General features: G+C 29.9%; 2 protein-coding genes across 3 annotated transcripts; one reads left to right on the top strand and one right to left on the bottom strand.

Moving 5' to 3' along the window:
• Window positions 1-728: 728 nt before the first annotated feature.
• Window positions 729-16,991, top strand: LOC105148105 (uncharacterized). The gene is made up of 3 exons (XM_011059610.2): window positions 729-1,594; window positions 9,599-9,938; window positions 10,015-16,991. Exons 1-3 carry the CDS (start codon window positions 1,519-1,521, stop codon window positions 10,283-10,285), a joined length of 687 nt encoding a protein of 228 aa, XP_011057912.1. The 5' UTR covers window positions 729-1,518; the 3' UTR covers window positions 10,286-16,991.
• A 1,308-nt stretch (window positions 16,992-18,299) lies between these two features.
• Window positions 18,300-25,882, bottom strand: eIF2beta (eukaryotic translation initiation factor 2 subunit beta). Of its 2 annotated transcripts, XM_011059582.2 has the most exons (8): window positions 25,748-25,882; window positions 25,623-25,662; window positions 25,004-25,261; window positions 23,457-23,613; window positions 23,346-23,378; window positions 19,574-19,764; window positions 18,649-18,933; window positions 18,300-18,505 (listed from the first exon to the last, which is right to left on the bottom strand). In XM_011059582.2, the coding sequence occupies exons 1-8, from the start codon at window positions 25,864-25,866 to the stop codon at window positions 18,461-18,463; spliced, it is 1,128 nt and encodes a 375-aa protein (XP_011057884.2). In that variant the 5' UTR covers window positions 25,867-25,882; the 3' UTR covers window positions 18,300-18,460. The 2 variants fall into 2 exon arrangements, with proteins under 2 accessions (XP_011057884.2, XP_011057899.2); XM_011059597.2 differs by lacking the exon at window positions 23,346-23,378 and having other exon boundaries at window positions 25,748-25,879.
• Window positions 25,883-26,477: the final 595 nt, after the last annotated feature.

Genomic DNA, 26,477 nt, shown 5'->3' with positions numbered 1-26,477 from the left:
TCTTATTTGACAATGTTAAACAAAAATAAAATTATTCATTGTTACACTGTGGCATCTCTGTGTCTCTTGTTGGAAAGTATTTAAAATAATTGGAATAATCACTGCATTAAAACCATTATTGGTCAAATATTGGTATGATAAGACAACCATTAATGGCCCATTGTTTACGTTTGGCCAATATAGTTACCCATCATCGAGCCGAAATTATCATCCCATAGTATTCCCATTAGTGGGCCAGTCATGGTTGCCATTATCGCGCCAATATAGGCCACTTAATAATCAATTCTGAGTCAGTATCAAACTAATAGTAAAATCCTATATGGGATTCCACGATTTTGAAATATTTGTAAATTAAAAAATTGCAAATTTATGTATGGTAATATTTTTCCAGGCATAATTTTTAATTTTAAAATTTGCTATGCGTTATATGTATATCGGTGATAAAATATTTTAAATGTAAACATCCAATTGCCCTATTGCACATTATATTCGAAAAATAAAATTAATTTTCTTGCGATGTATACGCCTTAGAGTTCGTATTAAATAAGCGAGGTTTCTATGATTGAACATTATTAGAACTTATTATGCCTTGGAGTCCCGCGTCCTCTCAGAATTTTTCGTAATGAAGTCAACAAGCGCGAACCATGAAACGATCAAGACCGACAACAGCGGAAACTCAGCAAGTATCCGCCTTTCAAGCACTGAAATCATAGAAAACCAGCTATATATATATATATATATATATATCATACGCTCGTGGAAAAGTTTCACATTCAATTTGTTCCTCCCGTTTCGCAGTAATCGCTCGCCAATGACTTCCTCCTCCCCCTATCTGTGTCTGCTTCTTTCTCTTTTCCTGTGTTCCTTTCCAGCTTCCATCTCGGCAACTTCCGCCGCCCCTTGCATCTTTACCGGATCCACTTAAATTGAAACGTGCACCGAGACACCGAATTGCGAGTATGGGAAGGACTGGCTGTAGAATCTCCCGACCAATAGCAACGTTAGAAACTCACTTCTTTACCCCCATATTCTGGTCTCGGAGAACCAATCAGGGAGGCGTGCCGGTTTCGTGGTAGAGTGAGCATGGCGTTTCCACCCCCAAAATGGCTGCGAAATCGCGCGGGTATTAGGCATCCCGTTCAAAATAAACGGGCGGATTAATTCGAGGGGGAGCGATACGCGAGCGCATACATCCCTTCCTCCCCCCCCCCCTTTCAACCGCGTATTAACTTTTTACCTCGGTACGCGTGTTCCTCCCCCACGATAGTTGACGACGACACTGAGGATGACGATGGTATCGGGGATGAAGTTTTCGATCAGCCGCAGTGGTTGTCGGCGATGCAGAACGACGCCGAGCGTCCGTACGATAGCATGAAAATTACGGATTTTATCATAGTGCAAGTGTGTTCACACGATTCGTGATAAATTGTAGCCGTTGATTATTATTGTTTTTCGTCAGAGAGAAATACAATTTCGATAACAATCGACTATTGTGATTACGAGTGCACTATTTTGCCCATGGCGATGATGCAGGAGCATAAATCTTTCTTGATCAGAGATCTTCTAGGGGATGTATTGGCTGACCGAGTTCAAGGTATCTCACTAAGACTCAATAGATAAAAATCATGCTGATCAACACAAGATAATAGATTGTTGATAGCAATATTCGTCTTAGTATCGAAATTAACTTTTCAATTTTAAAAGAAGTAATTGACTCTTTCTCTGCAAATAAAAAAAATTATTGCGATTATCTGAATAATTATATTAAAACATAATTATTACACGTAATTATTTTTTCTTTCTAAATATGTAATATATTTACAAAAATATCATGTATTTTTCATTCTTAAAAGAAAAATTAAATACAAGAAAAAAAACGGGGTCACGGCGTTTAGTGAATCGGATCGATCGTGTTAATTATGAGAATTCTACAGAATAATATACATATATTACTTTTTATGTAATGTTTTACTTTATGCAAAATTTATCTAAAATAATGTATTATTATACATATATAAATAATCACAAAAGATACATTCAATGAAAAACCAGTTTAAAATCGGGTTGGAAGAAAAGTCTGTATTTTGTTAGCTTAAAATTATATATAATATCTTCGTTAAAAATGATCAAATTTAACTTAAAAAAAAAATTTCAAAACTTGAAATATCTACTTTTGAATGGTTACTATATTTTTTGAATTTATTTAAGTTTTGGAATTTTTATATATAGAAAACTATGAGTTGAAAAAAAGGGAAATTTTTCTTTTCACTTTGTGGGTGTGTCAAAAGAATTTGTAAAAATTTTCGATTATCTTATTATTAAATGTAAAATATATAGAAATTGAATTAAAAATGTGATATTACTATTCTTATATATAACTATTGCGCACTGGAAAAAAAGGACAGTAATATTACATTTTTAGCTCAAATATATGTACATATATTATATTTTGAAAAAAATTTGCAATTACACCACATTTGATAGAGCAACATTTCAGCTATAATTTTTTATTAATTACGCTAAATACGAAAATAATTTTTAACGGAGTTATGAGAAATCAAAATCAGAATGCTCTTTTATTTAATCCGTGTGTAACTTGGTAACAAAAAGTCGTAAGAATACTTTTGTAACATGATGTTAACTCTATTCTTATTATTTCAAAAGTTCTTACTTTTGAAAGAAAAATGGACTTATCGTTTTAATAGCTTTCCAAATCATATAGCTGATCAAATCATTAATCTAAAAACAAAAAACCAATTATATTTTTAAGCAATAATATATGATTTTATTACGACCGTAATGTAATAAATACTAAGCAAGAATATTCTAGCCTAACGGTCGAAGCTAGATCTTTAATGCTTAAATAATTAAATGTGAATTATTTTATACTATATATGTGCATACATATATATACATATTTATAACTGTTTAAATAGCTACAAATATAGTATATATGTATGTATATATTATATATATATATATATATATATATATATATATATATATATATATATATATGTGTATAGAAAATTCACATTGAATTATTTAAGCATTAAAGATCTCATTTCGATCGTTATAGGCTTGAATATTCTTACTTAGTATATATTTTTAAGGATGTTTTATTTATACAATATTAGCTAAAAATATCAGCTCAAATAATCAGCTAAAAATGGTTAATATTAGCCAACAACATGATGGTTAACTTACTTACCTTTATTCTTATTTTTAATAATTTATCGTTTCACTTTACTGCGGGTTACGACTGCGATTTTCATAAATCTGAAGATGGCTCGATCAAGAAGCCGAAACATGTCATTTTTATTGTTGTAGATATTTTATATTTTATATGTTACACTATCAATTTATATTTAGTATAATGACATCAAGAATAAGTATTAAAAAATTGACGTGTGTTTATTAAAGTTTTACTGTTTTTGACTCTTATATGTCCTTTACTTAATTTTATTTTTAGCCAATAACATTAAAAAAATTTTGATGATATTAACCAATGAATATTCTCTGAATACGATTGTGTACGACTGTGTCATACTTTTATTCATCGCGTTGGATTCTAGTTGGATTCTAGATTGGTTTTGAATTTGAAAAGTCCGTATCGAGAGATTTTGAATTTATAGATAAATAATACTTGTAAAGTTTTAGATTAATAGAATAAGAATGGTGAACTAATGAAATTCTAAAAAATACTTTTTTAAAATTTCTTCATTAATTGTTTTTCATGATTTATATATTATGCATTATAACGATAATAATACAAAAATATGTTAACTTAGCTGTAAAATCAATTTCCTAACTGCAATGGGTTTAAAAGAGTTCTTTTTTTATATCCAGAAATTGTTTGCGATAATCTAATAATTCTTAATAAAAATTGTTTTTTAACCCTCATCCTTTGTTATAATAGTGCTGTAATCGGTAATTAGCTTTTAGCCCGTTCAGCTGTGTCATTATATGAAATTATTGAAGTAGGAAAATTAATTTTACAGCTAAATTAATATATTTTTGTATTAATTATTGTTGTAATTTGATATATAAATTATGAAAAACAATTAATGAAGGAATTTTAAAAAAGTACATTTTTCAGAAAAACAGAATTTCATTTGTTAGTCGGTATTCTATAATTTTGCAATTTTAAACGACTTAGGGATGAACATGAGTGTTTCGATTTCATTGTCATTTCTCAATGGGAAGTAACGCACAAGCTTTAGCGTATAACATACGACTTATCCATCTCTTGAGGACACGGCAATAAGTTGTACGTCATATGTGAAAGCTTGTGTGTTACTTACGTCTACAACTTAGTCTAAGTAAATGTTACGACAATCTTTGTGCTCAGACCCTTTGACAGATAGACAGTAATATCAGATTTATGATGTGTCCGCCAATCCAGCACCGAATTCCATGGTGCTGTGTCAGTTTTGTCATGCAGATATGTTCAAAACCGTGATATAAATATGAGGTGATATGATGTGATGCCATTTCAAATCACCGCGGTAAGATAATGATATCTGGCTAATTAGAAATATAATATTCAAGTTTATGTTTTTTGTCTCAAGAAAGATCATATTCATTATACATTTAAATTTATTATAAGAATCATATGTCTAATAATAACTGTTACGTTTTATATGAATACTAATTAAATAATCAAGAGACATAATAATGATTCGCGCTAGCAAGAGCAAGCGATATCGAAGCGCAAGACTAGCCATGTATCTTTATGCAAGTTGTCGAGTTTTCCAGACAATTATCGGATCTCAATAAGGACAGAATCGATTTAAGTTTTAAATATTCTCAATCGACAACTTCCACCCAAAATATGTAATAAAAGCGTTTATGTTTTTTCTCTATCCTACGAGCGAAGATATTGCGACACAAAGTCTGAATATGTGAAGCTTTACTTTCATCGTCCTGGAATGTGAGGGAAATATCCTTTTAGAATTTTTAGCGCAAGAAACAGATATGATATCGGCAATACATGCAACGAGCATTGCAGCGATCTGCATCATTCTGCACATTTTATACATTCTACAGAGATCAGACTACGCATTAAAGATTGAGATTGAAGATTGAAAGATTGAAATTTGACCAATTAAAACAAAAGGAGCTAAAATTTCTTTCTCCTCATTGGTCAAATTTCAATCTTTAATGCATAATTTGATTCTGGCCGAACGATCACGCGATCGCGGAGGAATTGAATGAGTACAATTGTGGATAAAAGTATATAATAATTCGATTATCTCAAATTTTGACTGATAAAAAATACATATAATCGATGCGTTTTCATGTAAAAAAAGAGGAAATAGTTATGAAATTTGGCGCCAGTTGTTGATATCAAATCTTTTATACAAATGGTACATATCATTAGAATTAAATAAATAATAAAAATAGTACCACTCATTTAGGTTTTACTTTTTATTTGGTACAATAAATATAGTATCACTTGGGTTTTATAATTTGGTAATAGTGCCTTATTTTTTAAGTACATGTTGACCTAAAACATTAATCTCGTAAACTATTATTAGCTATCAACATTTGATAGCTGTATTTTAATATTTTTATGAACAGGTTAATGAGATGAATCAATTGTTGACAAGAAAACACATAATCGCTTCCTTTAAATAGATATCCATTTTGCCTATTTTTTAAAGTAACCACGTGTTTTTTTTTTACACCAATTGATTGATCATTATTTTATTTAAGTCATTATTTTATTTAAGTCATTATTTTATTCATAAAATTATTGAGATACGATTATCAAAAAATTAATAGTTTATAAGATTATGAGACTTAACATTTTATATCAACGCGTATCGGAATAAAGTAAAAAATATCTCGTAAGCTATTGATTTTGATATCTCTATTTTAATACTTTTATATAGAATAATTAGAGAAACGATATTTTATAAATAAAATAATTCCCTTAAAAAAATGGACGCGATCATCACATCTTTTTGGCGTCTCCACCTTGAAGGAAAACGTGATCAAAATACGTTCAAGTTTAAGTCAGTTCGCTACTATTATTATGATAATTATTACTGTTATTATGACAATTATTACTGTCATTATGACAATTAATTTGCTTAAATCAAGTCAATATCACTTAAGGACTTTTTGCATTACCACGCAACGTCTATAAATAAATGCTCTGACATGTTTACATAAAGATAATCGTAACTTCAATTTTTTAATTTTGAATATGCCTTATACAGAATAATCTTAAATGTCTTCTATTTCATAAAATTGAAAAAAATAATTAATTTTTTTATTTTTTAGACAATTGATATAACGGTATTTTTTAATTTTGTGATGATGATTACGTTTTTTTTAAATAAATATAAACGAACACGTGACAGATCGTCAAAATTCTCATTAAAAAATAGATCCCCTGGTGCGAGCTTCTATTATTTAAATCGCCGACGTGAAGCTATCAGGGAGACTAACTCCCTCGGATGTGGTACCCTATTAAGAACAATTCTACACATGGTTCGAGGCGCCGAAAGATTTGTTAGAGCTTGTTAGTCTCACGATTTTCATCGAAGGTTATTACCCCCCGGCGCGCCATTGCGAATCTATTGGCTGATCCTGAGAGGGTGCAGTAGGTTTTGGTAATTGAAATCGGTCTTCTCTAACCGAAATCGATCACGATCGATTGAGGATTGCTGAATTATTGTTTTAGTAATAGGCTTTGCCCGACCGACCGAATTCGCTGATTGGATCAATTGGATCAGCCAGAAAATAATTATTACAACACACATATATAAAACACATACCCAATGGCGAAAGAACAAATTGTCTCACATGTTTCGTGTACATACATTTTTCTTTGCATAATTAATCCTACATTACTCGTACGATTTTTTTTAACGTAAATATTCGCGCAGGGTATATTATACCTTATCACAATTTATCCCAATTTCTATTACTTTTAATTAATTCTTTAAATTAATATTACTGTCCAATCTCATTTTGCAATAATATCGCTGCAAAATCTCTGCAATATTGCTGTATTACTGCAACTTTGTAGGGAACATCATTTTGAAATACTAATGAAATACTAATAATAGTCTTTTAATTTGAATGCATTTCTGCCTTTTGTATATGAATTCATTGACATTTGCTTATATCATAATTTTGAGAAAATGGTAATAAAGAGTTTAAAAAATATTGATTTTAAGAGATTTCATGTCATATACATATTGTAAAATCAGTATTCTTTTTTTCAAAATTCATTAATGTCATGCAAGAATATCAACTTTTAGTTTTAAAATATGTTTTGATTTATTTTGATGATCTTTTGTTTCCGAGATACATATCAATTTGAAAATAACTCTTTTTCTCATATAATATATAATATGTATGTACGTTGTATGACCGTACTTGCGAGCAACGGCGTAACTTCGCCATGTTTCCTCACAGAAAAATACCGAGAGTAGATTAGACTTCGAATAACCGCCTAATTATTGTTGGCCGTCAGGCACGAGAGAGCGTGCCACTCTTTTTCTAATTATTGGCTGACTTGAAATAATTTCGCGTTATTATTATTTGCGACGGATGAAATCCAATCGCTCAGCCACGAAATTGGCAGAAGTACTGACTCATTATCATCGAAAGAATGTCAGAGGATGAGAGAAATAGGCTAAAGAAAGAACAGTACATGAATTAATAAAGAAAAGAGAATAACAATTGTATATTCTGCAAAAGTCGAATTATATTTGACTTTGGTGAAACGTAATCTGTAGGGTCCGGATCTTTAAGATTCAGCATCCGCAACGGGAATAGAGTCAATTATTATGCACGCGTCGATTAAGCAACAAGATTTTGATATTATCTGCTCTCAAGAGAATTGAGTGATAAAGACGCAATAAGAAACTATGTTACTTAAAAAAAACTATGTTACTTAAACTATATTACTGATGAAACTATGAACAGATAATAATTGGCGTGGTACACAGTGTTTTTCTACGCGGTAACTCAAAGATTAGAAGACAAGGTGCGAGGAAACGAGATTATTAGATTATTTTTACGTCGCAAAATAGAAGGAATCTCGACACACAAATATGCAGTAAAAAATGACTCGTCTGTGGTAAAGGGCGAGCACTATTCGGTATCTAGTAATTTGTTAAAAGCGACATTCGGATGAATGATATGTGACTCATACATCGTTATACGCGCAGAAAGTCGGTCGCACGAAATCTTTAGAATCCTTAACGCGCGATTCTCCCGACGCAAAGAATCTCGCAATCGGCGACTTTACAGAATTAAGCGACGCTTGTCTCACCGATACTATTCTTCTCGTTCTCTCCGATATCCTAATCTTCTGTTCTGCTCTTCGATTACAATCATATTTCGTACATCCTCTCTCGTAAATCGTTCACAATACGCTCGGCCACAATACGAATGCCGGCCGGAATTTTTTCGCGCGAGTCCTCGCAGATCCTGATGCGTAATCCAAATCGGAAAACTTCCTAGACAGCCTTCTGATTATTCCGAATGGCTCGGGATATCAAGTGGTGCTTCACCGCTGCGAATCTGTAAATTTGCGTCTTTCTTGCAGTGGTCATCATTCTAACTTCATATACTTCGGTTCTTGGCCTGAGAAGAAGGTATCTCATCCCTAGCTTATTCTTCATTGTTTTCCTATAAATAATTGCGACAATAATAGGGATCTCCTAGCAGCGTGACAGAAGAACTAAAGCACAATAGCACGACCTACGTGTATGTTCCAGGCTGTCGAAAGAGGCGGTTTCCAGCGCGATATCGCATCTTCACTCTTCTCGTAGTAACGGATCTTCCTCCTCCTGGTTGTGATGAGAATACAGAAAGAATAGTGCAACCATCGACAGTCCATTATTGTTAACAAAATAAATTTGGAACTAAATTAGAAAAAATAAAACTTATAACAAACAATTGATGAAAACAAATAAGTAGAGCGCTCGCCCTCCGAACCGGGAGGATCCCTGCAGAATTTTCGCGATTGTGACAGACAAAACTTTTCACATCATAATGTCCATCTCGTGTGTACGTACATCTGTTTTTTTCTGCTTTCATCCTACATCATGACTTCGATAGTTATATCTCTACCATAGCTTTTACTTTATAGTTTAAATATATAAGGACTCTGTGGATCTTTCCGATCATAGTGGAATAATCCTTTCATCGTGATTCCGATATAGAATCTCAGCACGAAGACCAAGTCATGAAATGTGAGTCGTAATCGTAGATCAATGCACGATGTTTTGGTCAACCCATGATAGAATTATAATTCCATCATAGATCAATCTACAACTACGACTTATGTTTCTCAGTTACAGCTATCTTTGTATTTAGGCTTTTACACTGCTAGTAGTGAAAATTCCAGTAGTATACGTAACGTGCTCTATAGATTTTTCACTTGCAGTGAGAAACGGAACGCAGCCAAGAACTGATTATGAATACTAACTTAGATCTATTAAATGTTCTAATTACTAAATATCCAATCCTATGATAACTAAAAATTCTGTTTTATCAAATTCATTCAACTGTAAATGTCTTCTTGATGTAATCAAACCATTTTTCTCAGTGTACGTTTTACATGTTGCAGAAGACTCGGAGAACGATTCGATGGTCCATTCGGATTCCGAAGACACTATCGATCCTGGCAGCAGCCCTTGCACGCGTCTAGGAAGTCCTCCACCGGCGCTTTCACCATCGCCCGGTTTGGCAACCACATCTGGGAAATCTTGTGGGGTGATGGTCAATAGCGCACCGCCGACTAGCAGGAAACCACGAAGACGACGAACCGCTTTTACTCACGCTCAGTTGGCTTATCTCGAAAGGAAGTTCCGTTGTCAGAAATATCTCAGTGTAGCGGACCGCAGCGACGTCGCGGACGCTTTATCGCTCTCAGAGACCCAAGTAAAAACTTGGTACCAAAATAGAAGGTAGACAAAAAATTTACCATATGATAAAGAAATAAGACTGGAAGGAGCTTTTTGCGCCACTGCGATTTCATTGCAGGACGAAGTGGAAACGGCAGAATCAATTACGATTAGAGCAGTTGCGTCATCAAGCTACTGTTGAGAAAGATCTTCTGGTACGTAGCGTGGGTCTTCATCATAGCAGCATGGATGCTTATTGTTCACCATATAACTCACAAACGCCAACCAGTCATCCGCCACCACCGCCGCCGCCATCGTCAGCAACATCCACTGCTTCTACGGCAGCGTTTCTCTCGACAGCGGCTGCACTCTTCCGGAACGTCACCTATGTCCCTGGCTGCCCTCTCTAACACGTGTAATCTTGAAGATCTCAAGATTATTCCTGAATCAGAACGAGCAATTTAGCTCAGAGATCTGAAGAAACATTTCGATGAACTACTTGTGCCGTGAGTGCTAAGCTAATTCAGTGTTTCAAAAAATTTTGACTCATCTTTCGTTATTTCGGAGTTTTCCAAATTTTAGTGAATTGGTTGAAAAGATTTGCATTAATAAATTAGTTTATTAATAAGAGAGACGTCTATATGCTACTGTTTTTTCTTTTTAACGTTATCGCTTTTTTATAATGTTATATTTAAAATATGGATATATTGCTCTGATTTAAAGATTATCTAAGATGAGAGGAACAAAAACATAAATTATAATTATCTTGCTTTAATTACATCTATATCTGCATACTATCAAGTCTCAGCGTATTGAATGTTATCAACATTTTTGTGTTTAAAAATTCTGTAATCGTTTCTTTTTCACATTTCTTCTTCCATGACATTAAATAAAAATCAAAGAAGTGTGTAAATATATAATTACGGAATTTCAGTAGTTGTAGCAACTTATCTTTCACATATCGAATTCAGCGTAATATTTAACATTAATATGGAAATTTACATCACCTTTGATAGAATTTCCATTTCCAGTTGATATTATATAATAATTTCCAGTTAATAATAATCTTACAATTACCATTATAACGTGCCACGATGGATGCGATATTAATATATTGCATTTTAAAAATAAATAAAGAAGAAAAACTGCAGTTGTCATGAAAGAAAGAATGAGCTGTGATTTCGTAATATACATAAATTGAAAGCAGAGGTAATTGACAATTAATTGACGTTTAATTGACAATTAATAAGTTATGCGATTTAACCCGGTTGCACCATGTTACTTTGACTTTACACGAGGCTTAAAACTCTCTCTATTTTTCCTTCTTTTTCAGCTTTAAAGAGAGAAAGTGAAAGTTTTAAGTCTCACTTAAAGTTAAAGTAACATTGGTTCAATCAGTCCTTAATAACAATTCGTAGATTCTTTAGCAACCTAATGTAATTAAATAATATAATCTCGACACGTGAATGAAAGTAATATTTATTATTAATTATCTAATGTATAATGTTTGAGCACATAAGTAATTAAGGTGAGCGCTATATATATATATAATTTGATTTAATTGATTGTTGTTATTCGTCAACTTGATAATATTTATTGAATACTTTTTCCGAAATAAAAAATTATTGTAGATAAATAAATTATTATTAAAAAACCATGCCCTACAATCTGATCGAAAATTTCAATGTAAATTAGTCTTTACTTAACATGTTTGATATCTTACTTCCTGCTTTGATAAAAAGCTAGAGGTTGTATGATTAAATTGAAAACGAAATTTACAAATTTATTTCAAAGAGCAAAATAAATATATTTTATATTTTCTGTTTAGATATTATATATTAATTGCTATTTGGGATGTAGAAAATTGTAATACAATTTGTAATACAAAATTTACTAAAAATATATTTCTGTCATGGAAGGTGAGCCCGAAATTTTCAAATGTCTTGTATATTAGTACGATTCTGTAGCTTTTAAGGACGCAACTCACATAACATACATGTTGCATAAGATATTTGAAAGATGTCTTTTTAGACGCCTTTATATGTCTAAAAGATGTCTTCTAGATATCTTATGCAACATATTATCTGAAAATCTACTATTTTCTGATTTAGTTTTCCTTAGAACTGCACTTTATTTTACAGATTAAATCTAAATCAGATCATTAGAAATGTTATAATAAAATGATGATATTAATGTAATAATTGAAGTTTTATGTTTATGTTGTTATTATGTTGTACACTTTTCTAATGATCTATTTTAGGTTTAGCAAAACGTCCTGAAAAAAAACTACAGATAATAGCAGAAAATGCTTCCTTAGAAATCGTACAATTGTAGAGAAGCGAGAGACATACATTTTGGAACCTGTATTTAATAAGAAAATTGCATAGCGCGCGTATATTTTTAATAAGATTTATATTACAAATTAATTTTTTATATCTTAAATATAGCAGTAAATAATGCCTAAACGGAGAACTGCATCCATTTAGATTTCTTTCCCTAAAATAAATTTATAAATTTCGTCTCCAATTTTATCACAAATTTTTTGTTGTTCCTTAAAGCTGATTCAGGCAATTTCGAAGGTAAAAGCAAAGTGCTCCAGTACATTTCATTATTATTTTACATTTTGATTTCCTTTTTATTAGTGGATATATGTTCTTATAAATAAAGTGTACACGTGGCGATAGGCACGTGACCAAGCACGAATAAACTGGTTAAACCGATACATGTTGAGTAGTTCGACGATGCTTGTGCTGACTGAAATTGCCAGTGTAGCAAATCTAATTACGTAAAAACAATGAGAGAGTACGCAACAATTGATGTGATTATCACAATGACTTTATGCCGAATTTACTCGCGTTAATAATTAAAGAAATAGAAACTGTCACAAGGCAATCAATATACGAATTATACATTTATTATAGATAAATATTTAGATATATGTATATTTTAGCGATTGAAAAAAAATGCAATCACACGCAAGAAAATCAAAGATTTTTTTTGCTAAAAAAATTTGTTATATCTAGATCTTAATGTTAATATTAGATCTTAATGTTAGATCTTTAAACTATGTTATTAACTAAATTATGTTATTATTTTAAAATTGTTTCATACAGTAAGTACAGTGCTAAACAAAAAAATTCTTTAACAAAAATTTCTTAGAGCTTTACGTTAAAAATTGAGTAATAATATTTATAGTTAAAAAAGAGTGTAAGTACAATTCTCAATATCAATTTGAAAAATCTCTCGTCAGTTTTGATTTATACAATTAAATCTTACATAATGTTGTAATTGCAATTGACTTAAATACATTTATTTATCGTGTAAGAATAACGTAATCTATATAATAATTAATTTTAAATCATTTCATTTTTACACGAAAAAATGCAGAAAGCAAATGCGTTGTTCACTATACAATTCTTCTTTTCTCCCAGAAGTAATGAGAAAAGAAAATAAGAAAATGGGAAGAATACTTCCACATGAGAATATTCAAAATCAAATAAATTTCGAGTGATCCCCATGCTCGATATGAAAAACATAGATTCACTTCAAATGTGAAATTTTATAGATAAAAGAAAAAATCTTATCCCTTATTTCACTCCTTTAAATCTTCACAATTCAGGTTTTAATGCCATGTTTTCTCAGAGAATAAAACAAACGGGGGTTCGCGCATAATTACTTTAGTATAATGAATTGTACAGCGTCAGTTTCTTAGACTTAGACAATCAGCGAATCTCGAACATTGCAGCTTATACTTACGTGATATAATTGTATGCTTTCTCCTCCAATAACAAAATATCTAATTTTAACAATTAAAGAGCTAATTTTAAAGAATTAATGAATTAAAGAGTTTGACAAGTTAAATTTTATAATTAAATATAACGAGAGAATCATTAAAAAAATATATATTTAAGTATATATAAAAATTCACTTGATTAATTTCAAGTGAAAATTATATAAGAACGATGATGTAAGTAAATTTATAATATACTTCTATGACATATATGTATAATCTTTTATATAAAATATTATCTCGAAAATAGTATTAGGTGTTGGAATTAATTCGTAGCGTTTTTAATGAAAGAATGTTATTTATTTCACATGAGCATTAAAAAATACATTAATGAAAGTACTTCCCATCACTTGTAAAACGCTACGAATTAATTCCAACACCTAATATAAAAGTTTATTATATAAAAGTTTTATTTATATAAAAGTTTTCGTCGGAACTACGTAATTTTGCATGCATATTAATATTTTTATCTACCTCCATAATTCGAAGTATAATCGACATACATGCCTTTATCAAAACTAAAAGGGAATTCCCCCTTGGCTTTGATAAAGACGTATATTCTATTTTAATAATCGGAATACGTGAGACAAGTGGTGTTCGACTACGTGCGTATTGTATTGCGACGAATAGTCGCGCACACGCGTGTACATACGTGCGTAAGTCGTGTTGGCACTTGGGCACGTGCTTTTCATTCCTCTTCGGCTGGCTTTGTGTCTTCATAGTGCATTGTTAAATACTTCACCATAAAGGATGATTCCTATATATGGAAAAGAAATTTTTCGCCTTATTTTAAATACTCCTTTACATTCTTGATTGAATATTGAGAAATGCACAATGCCTCTTGTTGTCCAATCACATGAACTATGATTACACCGTTCAATAAAACTTTTTCCAAGCATAAGAATGATACCCAAGTAGATAGTAGACACACAGCGTTAATAAAGCGCTAAAAAAGCGCATATAATCAGCAATTATATAAGCGCTGCTGTGCTATTTGGGTAAGCCGACATAAATTTTTATTAAATAATTCTAATGAGAGTAAGCGTTCCTTATAAATTTTTCACAATAAGAAACAATATGAATTTTGAGAAATTAAGAAATCAGAGAGGATAAGAAAAAACATTTGTATAACAAATCATCCGCCAAAGTATTGAAAATGAACAATATTACTGAATTTAAAAAAATTACTGAATTAAAGATAAAATATTTATTGCTTCTAGTCTTTATCACGGAAACTCTTACCGGTGACGACAAATAAATTTTCTAATTTAGATTTTTTAATATATATATATATAGGCGAGTCAATAATCAAAAAGCGTAAGAAAGAAAACGATGCGCGGAAGCTTTTAATTCTTTAGAGCAGACAGCGATGTAATTACAGGAGAAAAATCTGTGTATTGATTTTTCTCTTTCTCTTTCTCTCCTTTTTTCTCTTTCTTTCCTTCGTCTTTTGATGAAAGGCAAAAACCAGAACTAAGAGGTTGGCGGTCTCGGATCAGAAAAAAAGGTGAGAAAGATGAACGACGGTTTGGGAGCAGGACTATAACGAAGCTCTGACTTTTTAATTGGAATACATTCAAAAAGTGATACGCCTTTTCATCGTGGAATGCAATGCACTCTGAATGCAATTTGAATCAATGTAGGATCAACCGAGCTCGCTGATAAACCCAGAATTTCGCGATTTCTTCGAGTCGCATAAAAAAGATATTAAAGCATTTTGTTTTTTTTCCTTCTTCATATTATTCACGAACGACTAAATAACGATGTAAATTACATGAGAGCAGTGTTTATTTTTAATCTGTTCATGTAAATAGCGACCAGTGTTCGAAATGTGAAATAATTACACGTTCTATAAATGTTCTCCTAAACGTAGATACGTAAGATTAGCGACTAATGAGTCGTGAAATTGACTTACATGACTTCAGATATCAAAAATACAATTGTGAAAAAATATAATGGCAAACTATTTTGTTTATTATTTTTAGTAAGATTTTCCACAAAGTACCTTTTCCGAAGAAATTATGGAATATCAGAGTTATTATTGTAAGAAGCTCATGAACAATGACTATCCCTTCGGAAGTACAGCGTAGCTCGCGGCGAATCGAGCTTAATGGGTTGTTTACTTGCAAATTGCGCTACCGTTAAAGGGCAACAAACAATTCACGACTCATTTTAACTTCTGCATTTCAATCCCAAGAACTGGCAGCCCTTTCTACGAGTATCACGTTTGCATAATTGTCTCTTATGTTCCATTTCTTTTTCAAGCGAATCGCTTTTTTCCATTGTTCATCTATCGTAGATTAAAAAAATTCAAAATATAATAAAATTATCGATGTTGCTAATAAGCTATTAAAAGTGCTGCCTAAAATCTTTATTATAAAAAAATTAAAATCTTTTAAAATAATTTCGTATAAATGTAGTAGAAGATGTAAGTATCATATAGTTATACAGAATATCTGATATGAATGAATGCATTATCTTTCATAGACAGGTAGAGCGGATTAAACTGAATCGAAAAGTTCGGTAAAAAAACTTTAGAAAATTGGCCTTACCGATTTCAATGACCTTGCCACATATTGTTACAGTCATGGTTCTGAGCGACCTCCCATAAGTTTTAGCAGTTGATCTTTATTTGTTACAAATTAACGAAAAAAATTTAAGAAATAATATCACATTTCTATTATATATCTACAATATTAAGTAATATCCTACACTTCTCTCCCTATTTAGAAAGATTAAACTTTTCACGCGAAGTGAGATCCACCCTACCTCTTTTCTTGCGTATGATTTTCCATGCGGAGCGAGGTCCACTCCACTTCCTGCTTACCTAGGAGCGCGCGACTTTCTACACGTAGTGCGGTCCACCCCCACCTCCTCCCCTCTGCCTAAGGGCGCACAACCTTCCACACAAAGAGAAATCTACATTACTGCATCCCTCCTGTCGTGCGCTTCTGAGCAGAGAGGGAGGTGGACCTCGTTTTGCATGGAAAGTCGTACGCATTTTTTGCATTTATATTATATGCATATTTGTTAAAGGATCTTGCATCAAATTCTTTGAAGAAATGTAAAGAAATATAAAAGTTTGTTTATACTTTCTAGTAAATGTAACTAAATAAATTAAAAAAAAAACTGCTCTTGTTAAAAATGTTTTAAAGATTTTCGAAGTTGTACAATTAGTGAAATTATGATTATAATTGTACATATAAAAAAGGAGCATGAAACCACAGTACTGGATGTTGTTTATGAAATTTAATTATTCATTAATAAAAAATCTTTAGACATTTCGGCCACAATCTGGCCATCTTCAGTAAAATCATAAATATTAGTAAAACATAGAATTTACATATCTGATATTGAATCCAGCCGTCGTATAATATAAGTATAAACGTGTTCATTCTTTCATCTTGTGATTTTACTGAAGATGGCCAGACTGTGGCCGAAACGTCTAGATTTTTTAATAATGTAATGAATAATTAAATTTCACAAACATCCAGTGCTGTGGTTTCCAGTGCATGTTTCTTTTTTTATATGTTTGATTTATGAACCACGTTCGTTAGAATTATTTATTATAATTGTAATTCTGCGAAAATCTGTTTTGGATTGATTATTATATATTATAAGAAAATATAATACATTACTGCTAAATTGTAAACAACAATCCTGTACTCTTCATATCAAATATTTTTATACATTTAGATAAGCATGAAAATAACATCGACTTTTTATTCAATTTTTATTAAATTGAATTTTTATATAAATTAATTAACATTAATTAACTAAAAAAATAGTAATAAACAATATAAATTTATTAATGGTTGCCGACATTTTTAAAAATATTTCATTGTAATAAAAGAGAAAAACAAAGCATTACATTTTAAAGAATTATGTGATTAAAATTTTAATGTCTGTATTTTACAAAAAAAGAATTTTATGTATAAGATAAATGAATGGTTTAAAGTAAATTAGGAATTAGGAATTTATTAAATATATATATGTATTTAAATGTATAATATGAATTTATATGTATGTATATGTATATATATATATATATATATATATATATATATAAATACAAATGTATATATACACATATACACACACATATCTCACATATACATACAAGATGTTTTTTAAAGTCTGCCCACAAATCATATTTTCCTATTCCTGATAAAAAACTGACAATGAGTTGAAAAATCCTCATTTTACAATTTTTGGAATGGTTGAAAAAATATTAATTTGTTGTGAAAATTGCAAAATACGATTGCTGAATCGCTTAATGCTATTACAAATTAAAAACTGAGTCGAAAAGTTCTCTATCATTTTGATCAGGAATAACATTATATGATTCACGGCAGACTTTAAAAAACACCGTGTGTACGTATGTGTGTGTTGTGTATGTGCGCATGCGTGTGTGTGGGTGTGCGCTTGCGCGCGTTTATAATTTCATTTTAAGATTTAATATCTTTTACAACTGGAAAAATACTTAGAATTAAAAAATTCTAAAAAATTTTCAAAGGAAGTTAGAACCAAAACATCAATTTAGATCACTACAATTTATAAAATGTAGAATGATAAAATTTTAGTGCTTTGAAACTATTACGCTGTTAAATAATTTAAGAATCAAGTCATCTTAATTTTTCTTTACATTAGGATAATATTAAATTTGTGACAGTTCGAACTAATACTATCTACAATTGTGTACTTAAATCAATTTGAGATAAATCACTTGAATTATTGTTTATTTATAATTCATAATGTTCTATTTGCATTAGCATCTTCTTAGATAAAGAATTGCTTAGGCAGTTTTCGCACGAATAGCAGCACGTTTTCCTGTGACAGCCTGAAATAGACATAAAAAAAATCATGTTTAAAATATAATTACATTTGATACACACAATATATCTTGCTAGAACATGTATATACATGTACATATGTATCACAATACGTAAAAAATATATTATTTCTAATTAAAGAATAATTTACCTGGAATCCAGACTTTATGCTAGCGACAGAACATCTTGAACCGCAGGTTTCGCATTGCAAGAAAAAGAGTCGAGTGTCCTTTTGGAGAATAGTGTCGGGTGAACGACACGTATGACACGTAACGTATTCTTTGATATATCTTCTAAGAACATTTTCTATTTGTTTCTGTTGAAAGCGGCCTTTGATAATTAACTGACTGTTACCATCAACAGAGCCGCTTGTACCTAACTCCGCCAGCAGAAAGTCTAGTAAATGTTTAGGTTGTCTATGTAATGTTTTACAAATCTGTAAAATAGAAATATACAGAATGAAAAATTTTAAACAAAATGATCAAAAAAATCTGGAAAAATATAAAATATGTAGAAAAACATTTCAAATGAAAGTCATATAATTTGATAATGTGCAAATAACAAAATCAAATTAAAAAATTTTTTAAAGTCGTATAAAAGTTATCCATTTTTAAATTATGAACTTTTTTATATAATATTCCTCTAATTATGCTGTATATAAAAGTATTAAAAGTATTAAAAAAATAAATAGTTTTTGAGTTATTTTATACTTTATTCTGGTATATGTATGTTGATAATTGTATACTGATGTAAAATATAAAATATCTTATAACTGTTGATTTTTTAATAATAGTACTTTAATATTTTTATGCACAGAATAATGAGAATATTTAAAAAAATTATGTATTTTGCAATTTGCAACTAATAAGTATGTAATATATTTATTTTGAAGCAACTATTTCTTTACACAATTATCTCATTATTCATCAATATTGTATGTTTTATATTCTCTGTTTGATATTCATTTAAATAATTAGTATTATATAAATTTGTCTTTTTGTCTTTAAATTATAGACTATTTCTTTGCAAGCTATTAGCATACAAAACTACTGTAAAAGTCTGATTATAATACATACCTCGGTAAAGTTAGCAAAAGATGTTTTTTTCGTTCCAATGCGTACTACTTGTGGCGGACGCATAACAAACTTCTGTTTCTTACCCGCTACCATATCGGGATTCTTCTCTCGCATGATATTAAACACCCTAACTAGTAATTCATCGTATGTATAATCTCTATCCGATCCCACCCACAAACTCGGTTCCTCCACTAAAGAGAAAAATGAACATATTTGTATTATCTAAACTAAACTATCTATACTAAATTATAACAGAAAGAATTGTTAATCATTACACGTGATTATTATAATTGAACAAGCACAAATAGAAATTAATAATTTGAAAGTTGTTAAAGTAGGGTAGAAATTTTTGAAGGTTTCGCTACCGCTCGGGGATCGTTTTATGTTTTCTTTTGTATTTACTTTCGTAGAAACCAAAAATAATCATTACAATCATCAGATTTAAGGAAAAATTGGTACATTGGAATAAAGTAAATAAAATCCTTATTCGCACCGTTATAAAATCAATGCTTCAATAATTTATTTATGAAATTTATTCCAAATTGGACCAAATGCGAATAATTGCATCACACATTTTATTATAACATTTGTCATCTCAGTACCCCCATTCCAAGTAACTGTAAATAAATTTATTGCGAATAATATTACCTCAACCGGGAATCGAACTCGGATCTCTAGAATTCCGTGCGAGCTATTTCCTAAGTTTTTAGATTACCGAGGTCTAAATAATATTCTTCGCAATATCGAATATGGAATAATAATGGGTTTGACTTCTGGCCAAGATATTTTTCGCAATAATTTATTCAATTTTTCAGCACATTAACATCTTTCTAATAAGATACCTGATAAAATACCTGAAGCATCGAATTATTAAATGGCTTGTCAAATTAATTTATGATATTACTATAGTGATTTAAATGCGTTTAGAAGTTTTCGAAAAACCAATTCGGCGCGCAGTTCAAATTTTTACATAATATATGTGATATATAAATTCACATGGAAATTACTTATTAATTATTTTACATTTAAATTATTTAAGAGAGAATTTGGATAATACAAAATAATAAGATTGCTCTAAAACGCTTGTAAAAATGGGCAATAAATAAATGTGAAAGGAACATTAAATAAAAATAAGCAAGCCTATGTTGACTTTACATGCCTTTTATGATTATTTACTATCAGGAGGGAGAGCCTCTATTCGTTTTTACAAATGTTTTGAAGCAATTTCATTATTTTTTTTATTTACAAATTCTTTTTATTTACAAATGGCATGCAAGAAATTTCAATGTGTCATTTCTTATGACTGATGACATCATGATTTCAATGACTGCGGCGACCAGTTAGGAGTCTTAATACGATACAAGTCATTTTTTTACTTTACAAAGATTATGAATTTTTTAGTTCATAAATTTTTTAATTATTTAAAATTATTATTTCATGATCTTTTTATTTATTATACATACTTTGTTTTTCTTTTATTTAATCTAATGTATAAAGAATACTAAAAAAGCATTTAATCATAAATATTAATTATATACATATACATCTATACATACACAAGATCTCATTTTGGTATGTAATTTATCAAAATTTAAAAAAAAGTATTTCATAAAATTTCTTATTATATGAAAGAACTAATTTTAATTCTAATTAATACAGTTATAAACAATACATTCATTTTTATTCGTTACACACATATATATATATATATATATATATATATATATATATATATTATATATATATAGGGTGTTGGGAAAATAATAATAATCTTTTTGCATAGGAGCAGAATGAAGAACTAAACTGAGAAAAAAAGTCCTCTACCATTTTGAAATTTTCGCAATAATTAACAAGATATTAATTGCTAAAAATTAGTTTTCAATAATTTTTTATTCAAATACTATCAACTTTACAGAAAAACTACAAGAGACAAAAATTGTTTATTTTCTTCTCATAGAGGTCTAAGAATTTTTTTTAAATTTTTTCAGAATTTTTTAGTACTTTCTTTTTAGTATTTTTTCAAGTTGTTAAAAATGGGAAAATGCTATATTAAAAAGTTGATAAATTCTTAAAAAATTCGTAGAGTTCTATAAAAAGAAAATAAACAATTTTTGTCTCTTGTTTTTTTCTGTAAAGTTGATAGTATTTAAGTAAAAAATTATTGAAGACCAATTTTCGGTAATGTTTAGCAATTAATATCTTGTTAACTATTGCGAAAATTGCAAATTGTGGAGGATTTTTCTTCTCAGTTTAGTCCACCCCTTTGCGAAAGATTTATCATTATTTTCCAAATAGCCTGTATATCAAAGCTTCCAAATATTGGGTCATCTAAAAAGTATCCGCGGTTTTTTGTCACTAGATGTGTGTTGATGGTCATATATCTAGTGACAAAGTACCGCGGATACTTTTTAGATGACCCAATAAATTATAATTAGGCATTATTTTAATTATTAGGTGTTGGAATTAATTCGTAGCGTTTTACAAGTGATGGGAAGTACTTTCATTAATGTATTTTTTAATGCTCATGTGAAATAAATAACATTCTTTCATTAAAAACGCTACGAATTAATTCCAACACCTAATACATCAGATATATGTAAATTGTAATTTAAAAATAAAATTAATTTTTTAGAAATCTATAAAATCAGTTTTAGATGTTTTAAAATTATTTTTGTCATAAAATGCATAAGAATAGAACTTAGATGGCGTGCATGTGAGCGGATGCCAATTGCGATAACTGTGATTTTTAGAATGTGCGATAATTAGAGAATAGCGAATTAGTAAGTGGATAAAGAAGGGAAAAGGGGAAGAACAAAAAAAATTAAAAAGAGGAAAAAGATTTTGTTATCCTGACATTATGTTTTGAAGATGAGTTAATAAACAGAGAAAAGGAGATACAAAAGCAGTGAGAAGATAGCAAAATTTCTAAGGCAAGGTACAACGAGTTAGATAAAGATATAAGGAATTAGGGGTGAATAACAAGAAATATACGTCATATCTGAGAAAAGAAAACTTAGAAGAATGGAAAAAAAGGAATAAGATAAGAGCTCTGTTTCAATTAAGATGTGAGAATTTAGAGGAAATGATAACTTGTAGCAGTATGTGGAGAAATGCACGATGACAAAAAAAAGATTTATTAAATTAGGAGAGAAAAGAGGGATATTAAGGAGATGATGAAGAGACCAAATAAAAAGGGAAATATTAAGAAAATTATGGAAAGATAGTGATAAAATTTTAAGAAAAAAAGAAGAGAGAAAGAATACATGATCTAGAGAGGAAAAATAATGGCAATGGGAAATTAGGAGTGGTGCAATTAGCGGAAAGAGGCAATAAGAATGGATACAGTAAATTTCAAAAGAAATAAAAGCATATGATAACAAGCAGATGACGATTATAGGCTATGATTAAGGCTGTGGTCTAGATATTTTAATTTAATTTAATTTAGTCTACAGTATTAGAATTAGATATAGAATAAAAGCAGATAAGGTATGAAAGATAAGGTATAAAAGAATACAAAGAGAATATACAGGATAAAACTGGATGTAGCAAGAAATAATAAAAATAGTAATATAGTAATGGATAGTAACGCGCAGGCGAGATAAATGGATGAATTAAGGCTGTATGTGTAAACCAAGTTCTCTTTTTGGCAGTGTATGTTGAAATGTAATAAATTCTATTCTATTCTATATTTTCTATTCATAAAATGCGTAAGTGCAGAAATAATTAAGTGCATAGTTGACGTAATTAAAATACATCAAGCATAATGTCTTACCATACTCTGCACTTCGCTCAGATTCAGTGCAGCATGTTAACAAATAATGGATAACATAAACAACTAGATGCAAAAACATACTGGTAAAAATCATTTCTTATTGGTACATACCATTCTCCTTGTCTTCAATCTCCTTGCGCTCTTCTTCAGCCACTAATTCATCGAGATCTTTCTTCTTTTTCTTCTTTTTCTTTGTTTTTGAGAAATCCATATCTAAATCAAAATCATCATCTACTACAATTTCCTCGACCTGTTGCTCTACAAGTTCCTGTAAAATAAATAAGATTCCCAAAATTTAAGATAAACAATCCAAGTCTTTTTAAACTAATATATTATAAATTGCAATACACTTTTTAAAATGACAAATATTTCTCTCAATCTTCTCTCCTCTCGCAAATATGAAAAAACAAGGAGTGAAAGTCATATTTATTTGTATTATTTTATTTATACAGGGTATCCAGCGATATCTGGCTAGTTAATTCAATAGATAATTTTAGGATATTTCAAGTAAAAATCCTGGTTTCTCGAGATTGATTAATTTTCATTAATTAATTTTTGTTGATTCGCGCAATATATGTTTTGTATTCAAGTTAGAATTTAATATGACGAAATAATTAAATAATAATTAAAAAAGATTTCGTTATTACATATTTTAGCTATCTTTTTGAATCTTCTTCAGATATCCAAAATAAAAACAAGAAAATATAGCAATATCTTCACAGTTCTCATGTTGAGTTAATCCAGAAACCACAGAATTACTCAAAATGATTGGAAGACCGTATGGAGAAAAGTTCTGGAAATTATGAACATTATAACTGCAAATAATAGACAGATGATTTAAATAGAAAAATAAAAATTTCTTATCTTATCTTTCTCTATTTAAGAAATTTTTATTTTGTAATTTTTTCACTAACTCTAAAATTTGACTGTTTTCTATTTAAATCTTCTCTGTATGCTATTTACAGTTCTAATGTTCATAATTTCCAGAACTTTTCTCTCCATGTGGTCCTCTTAACTGTTTTACGATCAATTCTGTAGTTCCTTGATTAATACAGCATAAGATATTGTTGCATTTTCCTGTTTAATTTGTCTATTTTGGATATCTAAAGAGGGTTCAAAAAGTCGAAATAGTCAAGATACATAATAACAGAATCTTTATAGACATTGCTAATCTCTTGTTTTATCTCTTGTCATCTCGACATTCTTAATGTAAATCTAATAATGTATAATTAAAATTTTGTAATTTTTACCTATTGACATCCTCATTGACTTTTATAGATCTTTATTTCCGTTTATTTAAATTTATTATAATATATAAAAAACAAAATATAATTTACCTAAAATGTTTCACAACTGACCAGTAAATGATCCATACTTAAAAAAGCCTTGCTCCTCTTATGAAATCTTCTTACTTTTATAAATTAAATTTTATTTTACAAATGTTAAGGACATTTATGAAATATATATAACATTAATAATTAATAATAAAATACAATTAATTTCTAGTTTGTTTATAGATGTTCATAGCTGAATATAATTTATTATTTTTTTAATGCATCAAAACATTTATAATTAAAAAATATAAAGACAAATAAAAATTGAATTAATGATAAATAAGCTTAAATATATCTAATACAAATTAAAAAAAAATTATTTACCTCTTTCTTTGTATCAGGTAAAGCTGCTTCTAATTCATCTAAGTTAAATGCCTTTTTCTTTTTCTTCTTTTTTTTACCAAAATTTTCCAAATCCAATGCCTCGTCATCTTCCACCACTGTTGGCTCAGGTTCCTGATTCTCCTTATCAACAATGTTTTCAGATGCATCACCACCATTGCCTCCTTCATTGAAAGCTGCATCTATATCGAAAGTAGTCTTCTTCTTTTTCTTCTTCTTTTTCAAAGTTGGATCAAATACCTAGAAATTTTTTTATAAATGGAAATGAGTTACAATACAAATCATATATTATTAAAAATAAATAAACATTTTAATAAAACAAGGATAAATATAGCATATAAATAGCTTATAACGTTGATCCTTTGTTATAAAAAAATCTTCCAATTTAAATAATTAATACCTCCAGTAAGTAAAAATTTTGAGGTTGGAATTTCTTTTGCTTTCTAAATATCATTATATATCGACAATTCCTCGTAAATAACAAAAAAAAAAATAAAGCCTGATGTATTACTCCAATAGAAAATATTGAATTAGAACAGCCCAGTATATGTCCTATCACATATTTATGTTCAATTTAATTCGTAAACTGTATTTTACGTACCGAATCTTCTTCCGTCATTTTTCTGATTGTAGAGTGTCCTCTTAAATGAAGAAAACTTTTTGCTTAACAAAAACTTAAGCGATATAAAGTATTTCAGAAAACTGAACAAATTAATTTCAACTTACTGCCACACGTTGTTCCAAAAAGATTGCATCAGAAAATTTAATAGCCTTAAGAAAAGCAAGAAGGTCCACCTTCTAAAAAGAAGACGATTTTCAGCGCCATTATCTCTGAACGCGGACATAGCGAACTAAATTGAATCAAGTGATGAGAGCATAGACTTTATCCAGAGAGAAATTTGAAAGCAGTCATCCCGGCCTTTTTCATTTCAACGCTTATATGTATGTATACATCAATGTCCATTTTTGCGATATGAGAACTAAATATCACGTCTATTTTGTGAAACTGTCGATAAAATTGGAGTATTGAAAATGAACGTGGTGTGTGTCGATACTGTCGATAATATTGCTCATAATAGCGCGAAACGCATCGCGTCATCACGAGTTAACCAATCAAAACGTCTCATCTGTTTACAGTCATGCAAAATTTTTTTCGATGAGTGCAAATTTTTTTGGAATGCAACTTGCTCACCGAGCGATTCTTGATTGATTTTTGCTTTTAGTACTTTACTGGATCTAAGTGTAGAAATCAATCATATTAAAGAATCACTGAGCGCTCACGAGTTAGTTTTCTTTGCCGAACGCAGCCAATGAGCGCATTCAACGAACAAAACAGTTGAGTGAGTGCTCGCTATTATTGGTATATTCTTTTAGATCATCCAATCAAAATTTTAGATCTAGAAGAATATGCAAAGGCTGCATTCAGCGGAATCAATAGTTTAGTGAGCGCTCAGTG

Source organism: Acromyrmex echinatior, chromosome 10, assembly GCF_024713525.1.
Source record: "Acromyrmex echinatior isolate Ae372 chromosome 10, ASM2471352v2, whole genome shotgun sequence".
Classification (NCBI taxonomy): domain Eukaryota; kingdom Metazoa; phylum Arthropoda; class Insecta; order Hymenoptera; family Formicidae; genus Acromyrmex; species Acromyrmex echinatior.
The sequence above is the reverse complement of the archived record's forward strand: the minus strand, read 5'-3'. Positions and strand labels throughout refer to the sequence as shown.